This window comes from Scedosporium apiospermum (assembly GCF_000732125.1).
Source record: "Scedosporium apiospermum strain IHEM 14462 chromosome Unknown SEQ_SAPIO_0107, whole genome shotgun sequence".
NCBI classification, from domain to species: domain Eukaryota; kingdom Fungi; phylum Ascomycota; class Sordariomycetes; order Microascales; family Microascaceae; genus Scedosporium; species Scedosporium apiospermum.
Window position 1 is genome coordinate 73,115 of NW_015971808.1, and position 19,020 is coordinate 92,134.

Below are 19,020 nucleotides of genomic sequence, written 5' to 3' on the forward strand. Positions count from 1 at the left end.
TCCAGCCGACTATAGGGTATAGGGCCCGGTTCGATGTTGATCAGCTTTCTCTTACGACGCCCAGCTTTTAGAATATGCCCCGTTCTTTTTCGATTGTATCTATCAAGGTGAATGTCACTATTATCGTTTTGCTTCTAAGAAAAACAATCTCGTTGCTCTATCCGGATCCAACTTTTACCATTTATTCAACGACGCTATTTACCCCATTTCTCAATGTTCCCCTTGGCGGAATCTCGCACAATCTTTTTGATCTCCTCCTCACCGACCTCCTCAAAGATATCGAAGCCCCATCGTGACTGCCAGTTATATCTCTTGTGTCTTTCAAGCCCCGTGAGAGCCTGATACACGTCCGGGGGAAGCTCTTGGGCCTTGAGGTTGGTCTCGATGCGGCTGGGCGTGACGCTCTTGGGAAGCACGACGTGGCCGCGCTGGACGCCCCAGGAATAGAGGAGTTGGCCTTTGTCCAGACCCGTTCGGGTGCCGAGTTCGGCCACGAGAGGATCGTCGACGGTGCGGGGCTCCCCGGTTTGATTGTTTCCAAGTGGGGAGTAGGCGACGACCTGGATGCCTTTGCCCCGACAAAAGTCGAAAAGTTCAGTCTGCTGGAGGTAAGGGTGGACTTCGATCTGGTTGACGGCCGGGACTACCTTGGTCTTGGAGAGGAGGCCTTCTAGACGGCGCTTGTTGAAATTGGATACACCGATGGCCTTGACTTTGCCTGTGGATAGGAGCTCCTCCATGGCGGTGTAAGTTACCGCAGGGTCGATATCCTCGAGAACGAATACACCGTCCGAGTCGAGTGGGAAGGGGTTGTCGCCGGCTCTGAAGGCACTGTATACATTTGTAAGATGGTTAGATCACTGATTTTAACACAGTAACGATATTGATGTATGTTTATACAAGGCAAGATGTGTATGATGCTAGTGATGAAGGGATGATTTATGGTGACCAGCAAGGGAGCAATAACAAAAGAGCACGTATGGGATAAGCACTCCATCATGGACCGTGGTAATACTTACACAGGCCAGTGCATTAGGTACAAGTCTAGATAGTCCGTGCCTAGATCGCGCAGCGTTTGGTCCAGCGCCGGCTCGACATCCTCGGGCCTGTGCTTGGTGTTCCAGAGCTTCCCCGTGATGAAGAGATCCGAACGAGGTACCCCGGACTTGAGGATGCCGGCGCCGACGCCGGTTTCATTGCGGTAAATGGCGGCGCAGTCGATGTGCCTATAACCGGAGCGTAGGGCGATGCTGACAGCTTCTTCAATCTGGTCTACGGGAGCCTGCCAGGTTCCGAAGCCCACAGCAGGTATCTTGGCCCCCGTATTGAGGGTGAAATGCGTTGGGAGAGGCATCGTGCTAGGATATAGCTGGCGTCGACGAGCTCTGTGCGTGTGTGTGTGTGTGTGTGTTGGTGGGAACCGCGATGTCGTAACACGAACGACGCCGGGATCAGAAGATGCACGAACAAGCAATCTGGTCAATCGACCACTATCACATTATACCTCGAGCAAGAAAGTTGGGAAATACAAAATTAATGCAACATCACGTCCGCACCAGATTCCCGATCGGACAAGACAAACATGAGCTCGGCAGAGACAAACCCGAGAGGTGAGGTTGTATTATCCGGCGGGCTTATCCGGCGGGACTCATTTCTGGCGGCCGGATTCTTTTCCGATCCAATGGGGGGGCCAGACATGCGGACAACTGCCGGCCTGAAATTGGAGCAAGGGAGGAATGAGCAGCAAGACGGGAAGTAAAACTTAGCAAGGAAAAGCAAGGGCAAAGAAGATAGGAATCGCCGGGGACGAATGGAGCCCTAGATCGCCAAACTTCGCCCCAATGACGAATGAACATGGGTGGAGACCAGATGTTTTGTGTCCAATTCTGATCCTTTATCATCTTCCGACGGAATGTCTACAGTCAGCTAAGATACGCACCCAGATCCGTTTGTCCCCTGTTTTCGTGAAACGGGATTCGCGCGCCCTAGAAATGAATGCGTCTTGAGTAAAGTGCCTTAGCATGTCCTGCCCAGAGCCGCCTTCCTTTTCTTATTCTTACCCTCTATTCATCATCACCTAACAGAACGCCCAACATGGTACCCCTGCCATCCCTCGTTACAGCACCGCCCGGGACAGCCATGTCGTCCATCCGCGCGCTCGAGTTGGCCCTGCCGCAGGTCCTTCCAGCGACCAACGAGACCTCCAAGTCCAAAGGTGCTCAGAGAGACGACGAGAGTGAAATCCAGACGGTCGACCAACTCGTGCGCAGCCGCGCTCACACGCATGCCGATAGTATCGTTGTTTCGTACCCTTCCTCCGGTGTCGAATATGTGGACTACACGATGCAGCAGCTCGATGCCTTCGCATACCGCGTCGCAGTGCAGTACGCTACTCATATCCCCGTACGCTCGTGTTCGCAGACGAAACCCACCGTTGTGGTGGTCATGGGGCCTTCGAATCTGGACTACCTCGTCACCTTGCTGGCTCTCACGAAGCTCGGCCATACAGCGCTTCTCCTGTCGACAAGAATATCACAGGAGGCCGTCGACTCGCTTATCCGAACTACCGGCGCCAAGTTTTTCTTGTATGATCAAAGATATGCCGACGTCGCCGCGGCGGCGGGGGCCTCCATGTCAGAGTTTGGTGTCCTGGAAATTGCTGGAGGGGCGAAATACAACTTCCCCGTCGATGTTTACGCCGATACGGCGCTCTGCCGACATCTTGATCCCGCAATTGAAGCTGGCCATCATGTCTTCATCATCCATTCTAGCGGTGAGCACTTATCTATCAACGGGAAATGTGTGGCGATAGAAAAAGAAAGAAACACGGCAAAAGCTGACAATACCAACCCCGATTCCTAGGCTCAACGGGCCTTCCAAAGCCCATATACCAGACTCACAAATCCGCGCTACCCAACTATGCCATCCATACGAACATGAAGGCTTTCATAACCCTGCCTCTCTTCCACAACCACGGCATCTGCAACATGTTCCGCGCCCTCCACTCCGTCAAAACCATCGCTCTCTACAATGCCGATCTACCCCTAACCCAGGAGTACCTGGCAGCTATACTATCCAAGTACGACTTTGATATATTCTACGGCGTGCCTTATGCTTTGAAAGTGCTCTCTGAAACCAATGAGGGTATCGCCCTCCTCCGGCGCTTGAAGGTCGTCATGTATGGTGGATCGGCGTGCCCAGATGACCTGGGTGACAAATTAGTCAATGAGGGAGTGAACCTGGTTGGCCATTATGGAGCGTGAGTGGCCTCGACCATCCTCCAAACCTTGAGAAACCATGACTTGGAGTACCGGTTGTTATGGACAAAAGAACTAACGCCTGAGAAGGACCGAGGTCGGCCAACTCATGACCTCATTTCGCCCCAAAAGCGACAAGGCGTGGAACTACGTCCGCGAAAGCGAGAAGCTCTCGCCTTACCTCAGATGGATTCCGCGAGGGCCCCAGCTCTTCGAGTGCTGCGTGCTCCCCGGCTGGCCCGCCAAGGTAGCCTCGAACCAGCCGGACGGATCTTACGCGACCAAGGACCTATTCGAGCCTCACCCGACGATTCCGCGCGCGTGGAGGTACGTCGCGCGTCTCGACGACACAATCGTTCTCGTCAACGGCGAAAAGTTCAACCCCGTGAGCCTCGAGGGATCCGTACGCTCCAACAGGAACGTCGCCGAGGCTGTCGTCTTCGGCGCGGGCCGGCCGTACTTGGGCATCTGCGTGATCCCCTCGCCTGCGCTGGCGGGGAAATCCGAACAGGAAATCATGTCCGAGATATGGCCCGTTATCGAGGCTGCCAACAGCGCTTCGGAGGCCTACGCGCGGATACCCAAGGATATGGTCGTGCTACTTCCCGTCGGGATCAAGTATCCGCAGACGGATAAAGGAAGCGTGATACGCCAGGCCTTTTACAAGGCGTTCGCAAAAGAGATTGATAAGGCCTACGATGATGGAGATGTCGGCCGCGGTGATGCAAAGGTAATGTCGCAGGATGAGTTGAGGCAGTTCCTACGAGCGACACTGTCTCGTTTTCTCCCCCAACTTGAACAATTCGACGATGACGTGGATGTGTTTACGTTGGGTCTCGACTCTCTCCAGGCCATTCACACGAGAAGTCAGATTCTCAAGTCAGTCGATATGGGGAATAATAAGCTGGGCCAGACTGTCGTGTTTGAGCATCCGTCCGTAAACAGACTTAGCGATTTCCTCTATAGTCTTCGTACTGGCACGGGCTCACAGGAAGACAACGACGTCCCTGTCGAGACACAGATGCGGGAGCTCATCATCAAGTACAGCACCAGGCTTAGCGGTCAGCCTAGGAAACCCAACGCCTTTGTACGTTGTTGCTCCCTTTTCCTCCCTCTTCACAAGAGATCTTGGTTTTCTAATGATAAATCCATGCAGGTCGTCACCGGTGTCACCGGGTCCCTCGGCGCACACATAGCCTCGCAGCTTTCCCGCGATCCTAAAGTCGATCGTGTCTACTGTCTCGTCCGCGCCAAGTCCCCCACCGACGCTCTCCCGAGGATCAAGAAAAACCTGATCCACCGAAGGATTTACCATACTCTTGCCCTCACAGAGCGCCGCAAACTAGTCGCACTTCCCTGCGATCTCTCCCGAGACGACTTGGGGCTGGACTCGAGCACGTATGAGGAGATTGCATCGCATCTTAGTGCCGTCATTCATTGCGCCTGGTCTGTCAATTTCAATTTGCAGCTCTCCACCTTCGAGAAGAGCGACATCGCTGGCGTCGCGAATCTCATCCGACTATGTAAAGCTGGCGCCTACGCCACCACCGCTGCCGTTCCGGCGTCGTCGACACCTTTCCCTCGCGTGCCGTCTTTCAACTTTTGCTCGTCCGTGAGCGCCGTCGCGCGGTCCACGGTCCTTCCTATCCCTGAAACAGCCCCCGACTTAGAGTGGCCGCAGCAGATCGGTTATGCGAGGTCCAAATACGTGGCGGAACACATATGCGAGCGAGCGGGTAGGACAAGTGGTGTACCCGTCCGCGTCCTCCGCGTTGGACAAATAATAGGCGACACGCAGAACGGCATCTGGTCAGCAAGCGAGGCCATACCCATGATGCTGCAGACGGCAACCACCATCGGCGCCCTGCCCAGGCTCCATGAGACGCCCAGCTGGTTACCCGTCGACATCGTCGCAAAGTCGGTAACGGAGATTGCTACCTCGGAAGCTGGCTCCGTCTTCTGTAACGTTACAAACCCACGCACATTTAGCTGGGTCGACGACTTGATCCCCGCCCTTCGCAGCGCCGGTCTTGAATTCGAGCAAGTCGAACCCCAGGAATGGGTCAAGCGCCTCCGCGCGTCGGACTCGGACCCGGCACGGAACCCACCCATCAAACTAGTGGATTTTTTCGCTTCCAAGTACGACAAGACCGATTTTTCTCCGTCCAAGGCCTACGCGACGGGAAATGCATGTTCGCTATCCCCGACGCTCTGCGGTGCTATCGGCCTCGAACGGGATCTTATCATCAAAATCGTGCATCATTTCCGAAGCTCGGCGTGGAATGCCGCAGCTGTACCAATGGAAACGACCAAATCTATTATTGTGGTCGCCGGCCCCTGTGGAAGCGGTAAGTCGACGCTCGCTACGTCCCTTGCCAAAACTTTCAACGTTCCGTACGTCGAGGGTGATTCTCTTCATAGCCGGGACGCTGTGAAGAAAATGTCGCAAGGGATCCCGCTAGATGACGAGGATAGGGCATCATGGCTGGAGCGCGTCATCGAACACTCTCTCCAGGTCGTCCGGGACCGAAACTACCCCCAGGTTGTTGTGAGCTGCTCGGCACTCAAACGTTGTTACAGGGACATATTCAGGGCTCGCATAATTCACAATGATGAACATGAGACGACACAGCTATGCTTCCTGGACCTTCAGTGCGAGCCCGATCTCCTCGTGGAGAGAGTGAAGCGGAGACAAAATCATTACATGGGACCGGAGATGGTTGACAGCCAGGTCTCCACGTACGAAGCTCCCCAGCTTGATGAGACGGATATTTTTCCCATTGATGCGGGAAGTCCAGCTGCTGCGGTGCTGGATGAAGCTATGTGGACTCTACAGCATGCATGTGGGTTGGAAGTTAAGAGGTCACCGCTCTTGGTGAAATAGAGATAGAAGATAGAACGACTGAAGATATTTTCTTTCCCTCTCTCATTCTCGTCTGCTTTGGGAAAATATAAGTGCTTCATCTTTCCTCTTGTCAATCTTCTCGGTATCCTCCATTCGCCGTCTCACTCTCTGACACTAGTGCATCCGTTCTTCGCCCAAAGGATTCGAGGAACTTTCGCCCATGGCAAGATCATAAAACGAAAAGATTCCAATCGATAAAGAATAAAGAAACAAAACTTAAAGAGATAAGCTTACTAGACCACAATCTATCACTGGTCTCGGCGGTAATAACCCTCGGTTGTGCGGTACCTTTCATGAAGATGGGTGAGAGAGTAGTCAACTCGTCGAGCAACAGCGATACCCGACCTTGCATTTGTGGCGCGGGCATCGGCGTTTCATTGGCCTTGAAATATGAAATATGACGGGTCGCTGCACACCCCAGCGCCAACCGCGTCACGACCAACAGTCGATAATATGCAGCAGGCCAACCCAGGGACCCGAGAACCCAAGACCCCAATCCCCCCATTCACTTCGACTTTCCCCTTTTCTTTTTTTCTTCTAGCCTGTTCAGTTACTCCTCTCCCCTCCCCCCCAAGATTCCAAAAGGATCAGCCCACCTCCGGTGAATTTATTACATGAGACCTCTTTGAATAATACGAACCCGAACGAGCCTCGTGATGGAGTCAACCCGGGCACCGAGAACGGAGCAAGTTACCCGGAAGAAGAAGGGAAAGACTGAGACCGTGGAAAAGACCGGCACTCAAGCAGAGACTCCAAATCAGGGCGCACCGTCCACCAAGAAGAAGAAGAGCCCAACCACGCAGCAGAGAAGCGAAGAAGCGACCGGAGTAAACGCAAAGAAATCGAAGCCGTCATTTATGTACCCAGAGCTACACGAAAAGATCATATCGCTCCTAGGCAACGACCTGGAAGGACTAAAATTCCACGAGAAGGACACGAACCAAGGGCTCCGGAACAAGTATCAAACCAACATCATGGGAAAGTTCAAGTGCCCCAGCAAGACGTGCCCTAAATGGGGATGGAGCAGCAACATCGTGGCCATTGTGATCAGGAGTTACCCGGGAAACAAATACAATGCAGTGATATTCAACCAGCGCTGCAAGGCCTGCAACGCCCTTGGTGTATTCAAAGTGGATGAAGATTCGTATGCGGAACGCGTTGTGTACCGGCTTCGAGTGTGGGCCGATATCCCCGTGCCGCGGCCGCCATATAGTGGGAAAGCGACCGATCCGCACGAAACGGAGTTCTGCGAAGGCTGCAAGCGAGGTGTTTGCCAAAGATCCTCTGGTTACAGATATGGCTATCTTTACTAAATGTATCTACTCGCCGTGTTCTTCGAGGCTTCCGAAGCTGCCATTGACGAGAACAATCAAGGGCTCCCTTCAGAAGATTCTCGGTACTAATCGAATTGAAATCAGTCCCAATTTATCTCCTCATATGCTTTATTCCAGACCGCTCCTCTTGCCAGGGTTCTCGAGTGGCGTCCATTCATTCCTCTCGGCATCAATTTTGTTGTGATGATGGAACATCGAGCAGCTTCCCTCTCCACTGTTCTAAACAAAGAAATGGAGCTCGATTTTAAGAGGGTGGGAGTCAAGTTTTGTGACAGATCAGACTTCCGCCGAATGAAACCACGAGTGCCCGGTTCGATCTCTCTTTTCACTTCATATGCCACCCCAACGTGCATGGGTATTCGATGTTAATTATCGCGATGTCCGAGGCGATTCATGCCTCAAACAAACCATGACTTTAACAACAAAGCGCCGAGCGAATGGTACGGTTCCCCGAAAACCCTAACATGGACAAAGATCAGGTCAGGGGTCAGGACTCAGTCCTGGGATGGAAAATTGAAAAGAATATGCTCTCTCCTCCGAAAAAGCGTGTATATAACTGGAGACTATTTCGATGTTAGTGTCCCTATTCTTCACCATCAAACACAAGCAGAGCTTTTGACCCTCAAACAACTCTACTATCGACAACTCTCTCTTACTGAGAAACTTCACTACGAATCGCTCATCACCTGGAAACGCAATCATATCGATATCACCCTGCTCAACCATAAGACTAAGAGACATACTCGTCACAATGGCTGTAGCTCGTACGCAAGTTCAGTGCACTAAGCGTGGATGTCGAGCTGTGTATCGTCAAGGGACTCGTCATACGTGCCCCGGGGCACCTCAGGCAGTCATACAGCTTCCAACCCAGAGACGCTTGAGGAAAAGTCCTAAGAATGGTTCGCGGAACGGAAAGAAGCAAGCTACAAGAGAGTAGTAGCTGAAGCATTAGCTGTATCGATTGGGCCAGTGAGCCTTCAGTCGTTACCACTTGAGCCAAAATGGCATTGAAAAGAAAATCTGAAATGAAAAGAAAAAAAAGAACACAGAAAGATTTTGTTGAGACGCCTTTTTAGGCTTTATTACTTGGATACGGATAGTTATATCCATACCCTCGTAGATGAAGGAATGGTCAAACAAGCTCCGCTCCGATGTCTGAATGTAAATGTGAAGAATGGTTCTTATTATAAACCCATCTATGACTGAATAAGACCCTATCCTACCTGTGTACTCTCCAGCTATCTCTCATGTCTATATAAATCTCAAGCAACCAACTTAGCCGCCTCCTTTCCTGCTATCCTCCCAAAAACAACACAATCCAACAGCGACGACCCTCCCAAACGGTTATCCCCGTGCAAACCCCCTGTAACTTCACCGGCAGCAAACAGCCCCTTAATCGGCTCCTCGCCCTCCTTCAACACCTGCGCCCTATCATTAAACGCCACTCCTCCCATGGTGAAATGCACGACCGGCGTGATCCTCCCAACGACGACATCCTCCTCTCGGTTCGCCTCACCCGGCACGAGCTTCCAGTGTCCAAAGTCCTTGCGACCAAACGGATCGGCACGCTTGTTCGCCACGATATCGGCGTATTCGTCAATGGATTGAATCGTGGCCTGGTCTAGGTCCTTGACCTTCTTCTTCTGCATCAGACCCTTCCACGTGTAGAAACCCAAATGTCCGCTCGCCGCCTCGGCCGCCCCAGGGTCGAGGAGGATGGTGAGGTTCCATTGGCGGATGTCCTTTTCCGACGATGGGGGGAGAGCCATGATAGCCTCGCTCAAGCGATCGCGCGTCTGAAGCTCATCGATGAAGCGCTTGCCGGAAGGATCCAGGAGAATGCCGCCCTCGCCGCGGAGCATCTCGGCCGCGAGGAACTTAGAAAACGAACCCGGCGCCGCGGGGTCGACGAAGCCTGTCGGGTGGATTTGCACACTGTCCATGTCGATGAGGGCAGCGCCGACAGAGCTGAGGAGCGCGTGTGTTCCCGGCCGAGCCTCGGCTGTTGCGGGCATCCCCTTGAGGTCGGGCCTGTACTGTGCCAGTTGACCATTGGCATCGCCGGCGAAGCCTCCCGTTGCGAATACTACGGGGCCCTCGAGGTGGTGGGTCTCTCCATCTTGGGTAAACTCGACTCCCTGGACAGTGCCGTCCTCTGCTTGCTCGAATTTGGTAACTTCCGCAGCACTCTTGAGCTCGAAATTCGGATCCTCCTTCACTTTATTCAAAAGTCCCGTCACTATGGCGGCGCCAGGTGGCAACTTGCCTGCGCCCCTGTGCGTCCGGGCAACTGTGTGACCTCCTAATAAAGCCACAACACTTAACTCGACACCCACCTCATCAACAAGCCATTCCACCGAAGCTGCGGAATGGCTCGTCAACCTATCCACAAGGGCACCCCTATCTACACCTCCCTTCTTCGTCTCCTCCCATTCCTTGTACCTCCTCCCCGCCGACCTCACGGTGTCGCTCTTGAAGGAGTCGTCAACAGCGATCCCCTGGGCCTTTTGGAAGCGCGATCCCGCGCCGTTGATACCAGATGAAGCTTTGATGCTGTTACCGCCCGGCTTCGGGGCGCGATCGAGCATGCGCACGGAAGCGCCTGCACGGAGAGCTTCATATGAGGCGCATAGTCCGGCGATACCGGAGCCCACAACTATCACAGGGTTGTTCTGAGGGACTTGAGCCATGGTAGTAGCTGTAGATATAGATGCGGTGGTTGTTCCGAACTTGAAGAATGATGCAGGCGTCCTAAAGATTTGGGGGTTGATCAGACGGCTGTAGAGCATAGCCAGGATGGCAAAGAATCCTGCGAAGAGAGTAGTGAGCAGGATTCGGCGCCTGCTCATAGTGGATTTTTTAGCATGCGCTTGAGAGAGGGGTAAGGAGAGCTAAGAGCTTATAGTTGATGATATTGGTTTAGGGGATAGGAAAAGTAGAGCTCAGATGCAAGTGGACGCAATGGTGATGACGATGTCGGAGGCATCGTACCATATTCGGGTATTAGTCAGGACAAATGGGGCGAGGACCCGGAGTATTGGACTGATGTGGATGGGGCTGAAATTGGTGAGAGGAAACAAGAGAATACCATACCCATACCACGCTTCAACTTCGGCACATGCATCGGCAGAACTGGCTCACATATTATGTAATAATTGAGTACGCAGGTACTTTGTACAATTGAACTTCGTGATCTCCATGGCGGCTCCCATTCCCGACGCAATATATGCATACCTATGTACCTTTGTCTCCCTTAGATTGTGAAAGAGAGGGTCCCGCGCTTCAACAATGAGCTTAGTCGCCAAAGTACCTTCGTAGACCTTCAACTTCCACAATGACCCGGACCACGTGAGTCATTCGGCCGGGCCTTATAGGTGATCAATCGATACAAAGGTAATAATCGTTAATATTTGTATTAGTCTTGCAACGGGCCCACCTGGTCATGGCTTGGGGTGTTGTCAGCCATTGCCGTTTATGGCTCGCCGAAGACAGCCTTTTTTATGCCGGAGCTTCGGCGACCCAATTAGGCCACGCCTCGAAATCCTTCGCACTCCTCCATGTCGCACGGCAATCTGAGTTTGTGCAACACCGAACCATAATTATACAAAGATATAATTGTCTCCATCATCCAGCACCTCTAACAATGCGATTTCATGTTTGATACACACCATCAGTTAGAAGATCCTCCCACCACACTCCAAACACGCCCACGAGCCATCACCAATAGTGCATGATGAGTTGAGGACCTCCACGCCTGAGGATGGGTGTCACCGATTTTCTCCAGCGCCTGAGACTTCGGATTTGGGTTGCCCTCTTTCGAATTGTGACAATGCGGGTGCAAGGCCCGCTTCTCCACCCTCCGGACGACGTTAAGAGAAAGAACCTCCAGATCCCATCTCGTGATGCAGGCCGATCAATCGACGCGTGGCTTTATTACCCCGACGACTACTCCCCTGACTCCCCGGCTTCCTCCCTGCCCGTCCTGATCAATTGGCACGGGAGCGGCTACGTCAACTACGCGCTCTCCCTCGATCACGAGTACTGCTACTACCTCGCCCAGACGAACGGAATGCTGGTCCTCGACGTTGATTACAGAAAGGCCCCCGAGAATCCCTACCCGGCACCAATCCAAGACGTAGAGGACGTCTTGGCTTGGGTTTCGGAGCAGCAGGCAACTATGGATGTATCACGGATCGCCCTCTCCGGTTTCAGCTCCGGCGGCGTTCTGGCTCAAGTTGCGGCGTCTTCGCTACGCGCAAACTACCCGAAACTCGACATCAAAGCCGTTGTCACCATTTACTCGGGCTCGGATCTGGCGACGGAAAGCAAAGCCAAGACCGTTCCCCGCCCTGTCAAACCTATACCGGCTTGGGTCCTGGACATCTTTTTTGATTCGTATCTTCCGCCGCATGTCTCGCGCAAAGACCCGAGGGTGTCGCCTCTATACGCAGACCCCAATTTATTTCCCGAAAGGGTTGTCATGGTGGCCTGTTCCGGAGATATACTGAAACCCGAGATGGATGTTTTGGCGGATAAGCTTGAGGGTGCGGGCCGTCAGGTACAGGCTGTTTGCCTTGAAGACATGCCGCATGGTTTTGGCAAAGGGTGCAAGCCAAATACACCAGAGTGGGAAAACAAAGAATACACCTACAAGCTGGTGGCAGATTCGTTGAAAGAGGCCCTGACCTAGACACTTCGGTTTACAGTTTAAGAAATCTGTGGTTTTGCATTTATGATCGTATTGGTGCAGAGTATGAAGACTGCGATGGTAAATAACATGGAAACATGAGGAATGCCTCTAAAAATACAGTGGGTGGTGTAGCTCAAATATATGGTATGGGCTGTCTCGGACCAAGGCCTGTGGATTGACAATGAGGCCAACTCCCATTCTCTTTTCTCAGGGACCATCATCACCACGACCACCATTCTTAAATTTCAAGTCTACTTTCAGTAGATCTTTTGCCTACTCTTTTCTTGTCATGGGGCGACATCCTTATGTGATATACCTATTCTAGTCGCAGTTCCCCTTTGAGCCGCAGAATCCGCAACTGTAGACATTATCTTCTTCAAATCCCATGTGGGCATATGTGGAGATTTGTGTGAAAGGAAGCCGACCGCCGTTCTCGACTCCGGGGTCCCCGCCAAGGTGTCATCCATTGTTTAATAAGCTGCCTCGCCTATTGGGACATCCTAGACCCTGCCACTCCTTGTATGACGCTGGGCTTTGTCTAGGGATCTGGCGGCTCTGGCAGCCTGTAGCTTACCTCTTCTCTACGTATTGGTCCTAGGACGAGATGAGAAGGAGAATGGTAAGTAGTACATGTAATCTGTACTGGTGCGGTCGAGGCTTGATGATCAATATTGATATCTTGATTGCTACAAAAACATTCGATCGATCAAAATTCGATTGCCCGGAGCATGATGGAAGACTATCCCCGCCACCAGTAGTAGCTGCTGTTTGTGGCCACTACCTCCACACTCAGATGCTACACAGTTCTCTCCTTTAGCGAGTTCCTCCGGTGGATGCCACCACCGAACTTTCCTCTGTTGATTAGTGTACTTAGTGTACTTTAGTAGGTTCCCTTAAAGTTAGTGGGCGAGAGGACGGTGAGTTTCCCCGGTGTGTGGCTCAGGCTTTACCAAAGTAGAGTGATCAATCGATGTAGAGGTGTTGGTCCTTGACATAAACTAAAATCTACTAAACTGACCTAAGGCCCCTCGAAAAGCTGTCAGGTAAACGGGGAAAGCGGCATGATGCCAATCGGACCGAGCCGGCTAACCCTAATCTAATTGAACTTACATACATGATACTACGATATAATCCTATTAGGGCACCCAAGCGTGGCGTGTTGGTTCACAAAAGGGCAGCAACGATTGAAGTGGTTCGTACGACAGTGGTTTGTGGCACGTTTAATTGCGTTGGGTAAGTAATCTAGGTGGTACCCGACTGATCCCATGGGCCATGGTTCGCTCCATTTTGAGGTCCGCCGAGGTAGTAATTTACACGATGGAGTCGATTTGAGATGCGGTGATGCAGATGGGGGGATTAGTCTGATCCGTGTGGGGTAGAACTGGCCCAACTGTGGCAGTCTGCAGATAGAACTGTTGATCAGTACGCCACACCTCAGCCTTCCGTGGTTCTCTCCCTCCACCCGATCCGTCGACATTCATTGACCTTACGCGCTCGCAGTGTCAGTCCCTAATTGCGTCTCAAGATCCCTAGTGCCCCTTCTGGTCCCTCAATTCCTAACAGCCGCTACCGTTAGTATCACCACTATCATTATCTTTATTATCAATAACTTCATTCGCATATCTACAACTAGCAGGAGCAGTACTAGCAACACTAGCAACACTAACAACAACAACAACAGACCATGAATCTCGTCTCCTATATTATTTGGTCCCTCGTGGGCTTATTAGTCTACCCTGAGGCGGTCGTCGTCAATGCTGCCGGTGTGCTGGAAATCGATGTAGTCTTCCCTCGCGCCAACGAGACATACGCGCCCGACGGAACAGTTTCCCGTCGTCTATGCACTGCAAAATGCCAAGCTAGCCAAACACCTCATGCTCAATTTCTGCTCGTCCATTAGCAGCCTCTCGGCGGTTACGGCTGACGGGGACACCCTGTACGATGATAACGTTTTCTCCAATGAACCCTACTTTGTATACTACTCCGAGAACCTTAGCACTGAGGGCCGTTATCAGCTATTCACTCATACTTCGTAGGTAAGCTGTAATGAGAGCAGCGATGAAATCACATCCCTGGCCAATAACCCCGAGTTCTCTCTCGACTTTAATATCAAGCAAGGCGGGCAAGAAGTCGACCTCGTGGCTGCGACGGAGAAATGCACCGCCCAACCCGGAGTTTCCATCACGGCAACTGATCAAACACGCAAAATTTCCAAGTCGGGGTCTACTTGCACAGTGTTAGAGTCTCCGACTCCGACTCCGACTATAAACCCCTGCCAGGTTAAGATCGATACAGCTGCAGCCGCGAGTATATCTGCCGGAGGGCATGCCAGATTGTGCAGAGGCTTGCTCCCACCTGAGGACTGCCCGGAAAAAAACGCCATCCGGCGTCTAGTCGTTGCAGGTGTTGCGAGCTTCGCGGCTGCTTTCGGCATCATCGGTTTCTTTCTTGCCTGATCAGACAACAGGTGACATGACCCACTACCCTTGGCATCCTCTTAACTGTCCTGGACGCCCCTTTATCACGTCTTTTTTGCCTTTTCAAGGGCTCGGCAGGCCTTGGGGATTGCGCCGGCAGCATCTAGTAAGTTCAGGTCTCTTTGACCGCTGGATCATGCTCGCGTTCGATGGGAGAGCCCCAGCTAAAAATGTTACGGCCGGCGTCCCCCATCCTTTCCATCTGGTTCCTGATCCCCCTATTCCAGCCACCGTAAAGTAGGCCGGAAGCGGCGACGCTAGACTTCGCTTATAGGTAGTGGGTGGTCCATTGGCAATAGCCACTCGGGGAGGTCTAGGCGCTGGAGCGTGTGGACAGGTCGTCCATGATGGACTATGTTGAACTCACTCTGGAGGTCTAGCTGTAGGAGGGAAGCTGCGGCTCCGTTGTTCTAGGCTTTGCAGACGGGGTCGACGAGGACACGGGCGGTCATCTCGGACGAGGGGGCTCTGGTGACGCCTTGGTTGACTTGCAAAATAGAGGTAAAATTCTTTCACAGCCAGATATACCAGGATTCCAGTCTGGATCTCAAGCTAATCTGCATTCCGTACCATCCATTTTGGCACGCTCCCTTAGTTGCAGTCTGCTGAGACGAGGGTTGCTATCACGGACGAAAACATATTCCTTTTATCCCAGGGTAACGCCCGAATCGATGAAACGATAGAGTGATAGAGAGCATATTATGTACCTGCTTCGAAGCGTGTTCCTTGGCTGGGAAGAAGTTGGCTCTCCTGATGGCGGCTCGGCGAGGTTCACAGTCCACACCAGGTTCGTCAGTGGGCTGGCAGTGACAGTCAGTCAATTGTCATTTTCCTCCTTGATCCTTTCTAGTTCCTTCCGCAGCCTGTCATCTCTCTTGACTCTCTTTAGGAGAGTGTCGACCTTCCACTTTGGGGGCTGTCTGTAGCTACTCGGATGCTTCTGAGGGAAGGCACCCAGCAGTTTTCGAGGACATGACCCTTCCTCCCACACGCTTGGCAGATTAATTATATCCGCCTTCCTCGGACGTCTCCGGGAGGTCTGATCTGATCCAGAGCTGTAAGAACGGGGCCTTTTCCTGCTAGCTTGTGATCGTTGGAACCGTCGTCTTTAACACCATTCTCTTTCCAGACTCGCCAAACGATCAATCCACTTAAGAACATGGCAATGGAGTCGGACACAGTGGCAGAGAAGATACGCATGAGCTTTCAAGACGTTAAGGAGATGTAATTCCGCCTCAGCGTCGATCGCGGCCTCCAAGTCATTCGGCTGGAAGGGTCAAAGGATGAACTTTCCAATACGCGCGCCGTTACCTTGGTCGACACGTATCATCTAAACGGGTCGACCGACTACAATTGTAGCTAATGCATTGCTGGCATCTATGGTTGCCGCCAAAGAAGGTTTAGGCAGTTCAGGCAGACTTGTCATTTAGCTTCCCGGGAGCAGTTTAGGCACACAGGGACTACAGGGCCAACCACAGATGCTAGAATAGCGACCCAACCAGCCTGGATAAAGCTGTTGATATCTTGCCACAAGTTTGAAGACAAGATCATACGTGTGACCTCAAAAGCACCATGGATGCTCGACTTCTTGGCCGATTTCCCGCCTGCTATCAAGGAGGCATTTGACCATGCAATAAACTTCGCGAGAGACGTGGGCAACCACGGCAACTGCTGAGAAAGCCGAGGTTCTATTTCAGCGGATGCGGAGTCAACTTCGTCAATGATGATCAGGGCTCAAAAGATAGGAAACGCCACGCTCTTCATCCATCGTCCACTAGTCGTCCTCGTATTATCCCCATTATCATTTGCTTTCTGACTGACTTGTGGACCCTGCCCCTGTGCGCATTCCTTCCTTTGATACCTTCTCGAAGAACTTGAGTTCCTCCGCCATAGCGCGCGTCCCTTGATCGATTGGCCTTACGGTCGGATACAAAGCCTCCAATCCAACTTCTCGCACGCTGATCGACTGCTCCTCTTTTGTCCCAACCATCATAATCTCTACAATGTTCCCATCACCGTATTGTGGCTCCTGCAAGACACGCATCATCAAGTCGGCACAGTCTTTTGGTGATAATGCCACGTCGCCGGGTCGTAGTCTGTCTCGACAGTACTCTTGCTCGAAGATGGGTGTCTGTAAACATTAGCTAGATTGAGGAGGAGAAAAATCAAGTAGGGTGGACGTACGAAGACCCCCGCTGGGCAGACGGCCGCATTGCGGATACCGAGAGCTTTTCTCAACCCGGCCAGGGATTTGACCATGCTGACAATGGCGGCTTTGCTTGCAAAGTAGAGCGGAGTTTGCATAGAATGCATGTAACCACCCATGCTAGCAACCCACAGGAGGTTTCCTTGGACAGCAGGGTGCTGCTGCCAATAGTCGATGGCGATCTGGGCCAGCCTGATTGAGCCAACGGTATTGACAGCAAAGGTCTTGTATTGGCCTACTTTGGCGTCTTCGGGGTCCTGAGCGAGGGGCGAGATGCCCGGCGGGTTCCAAAAGGAACTGGATGGGGGCTCGTAAATTCCTGCACCGTTGACGACGATGTCGATCCTGCCGAATTTCTCGAGTGCTGTCTCCCATGACGCTGTGATTTGCGTCCAGTCGGATATGTCTGTCTTGCAGAAGACGGCGGAGGCTCGACCCGCTTCCGATGCTGGGTGGGGATATTCGTCAATTGCGGTCTCGGCCTCGGGGCGGAGGCTCACGTCGGCGACGACAACAGAACATCCTGCTTCGAGAAGCTGTCGGGTTAAAGCAAGATTGATGCCTATTTGTAGTACACCAAATGAGTGACCTGACCAAACGTAGGATTGGATGGATCGTATTAGTATCCCTCACCAGAACCGCCACCGGTTATAACGGCAATACGGTTTTTTAACGCGTAGGCTGACATGGCTAGGAGTTAGGGTAGGGGTTCGGGAGGGGATGAGTTGATGCATAAATGAAGAAGATTTGCAACTGGCGCCCGACGTTTTCCTTTATAGGATCTGAAGAACTCCCCAATCATCAATTGATCCAATGCTGCAGAACCCCCTCTCCTCAATGGAGCGGTAACGCCCCTACGTACAGTATTAAGCCAGAGGCCGGAAACCCTGCGCTGTCGAATATTCAGTCAAACGCAGCAGCGATATCCCTCTCAGATACTCAAAGAAAATGTACAACATGATCTATCTCGAATAAGAAGTTTATAATTCCTTAGCCACGCATCACTGCAGTGCGAATGCTTTTGAAATTGCATACTGGCAAGAACGTCAAAATTCGGCGAAGTCCTTGGAGCAAATCAAGCCTTAGCTCTACATCTCGGAGGCTCAGTCGAGGAACTACTGTTACGAGTATACTGTAATTCCAAACTACTGCTGTACCGAAAATTCCCTTCGGTCGAAGCTCGAGGCCTTCCAGAAAAACGGCTCGTTGGCTACTACTGTTGGCCAGGATGAAACAACTGATGAACAAGCCCATACAAGCGTAGACGGAAGAGGCAATGCAGAAGAAAACAAGAAGAAATGGAGTAATTGGACGAAAATTAGGTGCATAGCGGAAGAATAGAGAGTGCAAAGATAAACTAAACAATGCCACCCTGTCGGGTCAAGAGGAATATCAATATCCATATCAAAATGACGTTGTACGTCTCCTTCCTCTCCTGTTGGTTCATGTAGCTAAAACCCGATGTCACCGAACGCAGCGAGCTAGAGGACATGGATTTGTAGTCATAATCGCCGATGCAACGGCTTGCTCGTTCGTTTTCTCTGTCGTTTTCGCTGCCGACGGCAGGAAACGACCAAACGAGGATGGCCACCAAGCGAGAACCTCAACCTCTATTATTGATTGGACCTTTTCGAGAGGGACTCGCAGGGAATGAGGGGAAGGGATGCTACCTCGGGGTTAGTGTCGTGGCACGTCAGAAAACGAGACCCGCCAACGTCCCATTTTGGTGCTTCCGCGGTCTGGGCATGCATATTCCATTGCTACACTAACGTGCTTATGGAATGGCTTCCGAGGCAACACGGGGAGACCCTGGAAGCCGACGACTAGCTTGCGGGAAGAACCAACACGTTAACCCAGGAGAAAATGATATATCGAGGAATAATGTGGGCTGATGAATCCTATTTGCCCTTACGAAATGGACCAGTGGTAGATCAAAACTGATTGGCTTGTTCGTGTGCTTGAACTCAACAACGCCTGCATATGTATGCTGATTTTATCTTGCAAGGTTGTATTATTAGTCTCCTTTCTTGGCTCCAGACCCTGCTCTTTCGAGCGCCACAGTCAGGAAGGCAGCACTTTCCCCGGAAATATCCTCTCCCCTCTGCTCATCTCTCTGCTCTCCTCCTCTTCTCAACCTCATACCTATCAAGC

General features: G+C 52.1%; 3 protein-coding genes and 3 pseudogenes across 3 annotated transcripts; 3 read left to right on the forward strand and 3 right to left on the reverse strand.

Moving 5' to 3' along the window:
- Positions 1-194: 194 nt before the first annotated feature.
- On the reverse strand, positions 195-1,354 carry SAPIO_CDS6721 (uncharacterized protein; the record flags this gene model as incomplete). Its single annotated transcript, XM_016788749.1, has 2 exons — positions 195-831; positions 1,020-1,354. 2 exons carry the CDS (start codon positions 1,352-1,354, stop codon positions 195-197), a joined length of 972 nt encoding a protein of 323 aa, XP_016641548.1.
- A 740-nt stretch (positions 1,355-2,094) lies between these two features.
- SAPIO_CDS6722 (Nrps-like protein) lies at positions 2,095-6,141 on the forward strand (the record flags this gene model as incomplete). Its single annotated transcript, XM_016788750.1, has 5 exons — positions 2,095-2,773; positions 2,863-3,259; positions 3,348-4,344; positions 4,414-5,805; positions 5,911-6,141. The coding sequence occupies 5 exons, from the start codon at positions 2,095-2,097 to the stop codon at positions 6,139-6,141; spliced, it is 3,696 nt and encodes a 1,231-aa protein (XP_016641549.1).
- Positions 6,142-6,818: 677 nt separating this feature from the next.
- Positions 6,819-7,475, forward strand: SAPIO_CDS6723 (annotated as a pseudogene; the record flags this gene model as incomplete).
- A 1,283-nt stretch (positions 7,476-8,758) lies between these two features.
- SAPIO_CDS6724 lies at positions 8,759-10,345 on the reverse strand (annotated as a pseudogene; the record flags this gene model as incomplete).
- A 980-nt stretch (positions 10,346-11,325) lies between these two features.
- SAPIO_CDS6725 lies at positions 11,326-12,186 on the forward strand (annotated as a pseudogene; the record flags this gene model as incomplete).
- Positions 12,187-16,464: 4,278 nt separating this feature from the next.
- SAPIO_CDS6726 (uncharacterized protein) lies at positions 16,465-17,557 on the reverse strand (the record flags this gene model as incomplete). Its single annotated transcript, XM_016788751.1, has 3 exons — positions 16,465-16,794; positions 16,848-17,431; positions 17,503-17,557. The coding sequence occupies 3 exons, from the start codon at positions 17,555-17,557 to the stop codon at positions 16,465-16,467; spliced, it is 969 nt and encodes a 322-aa protein (XP_016641550.1).
- Between the last annotated feature and the right edge of the window lie 1,463 nt (positions 17,558-19,020).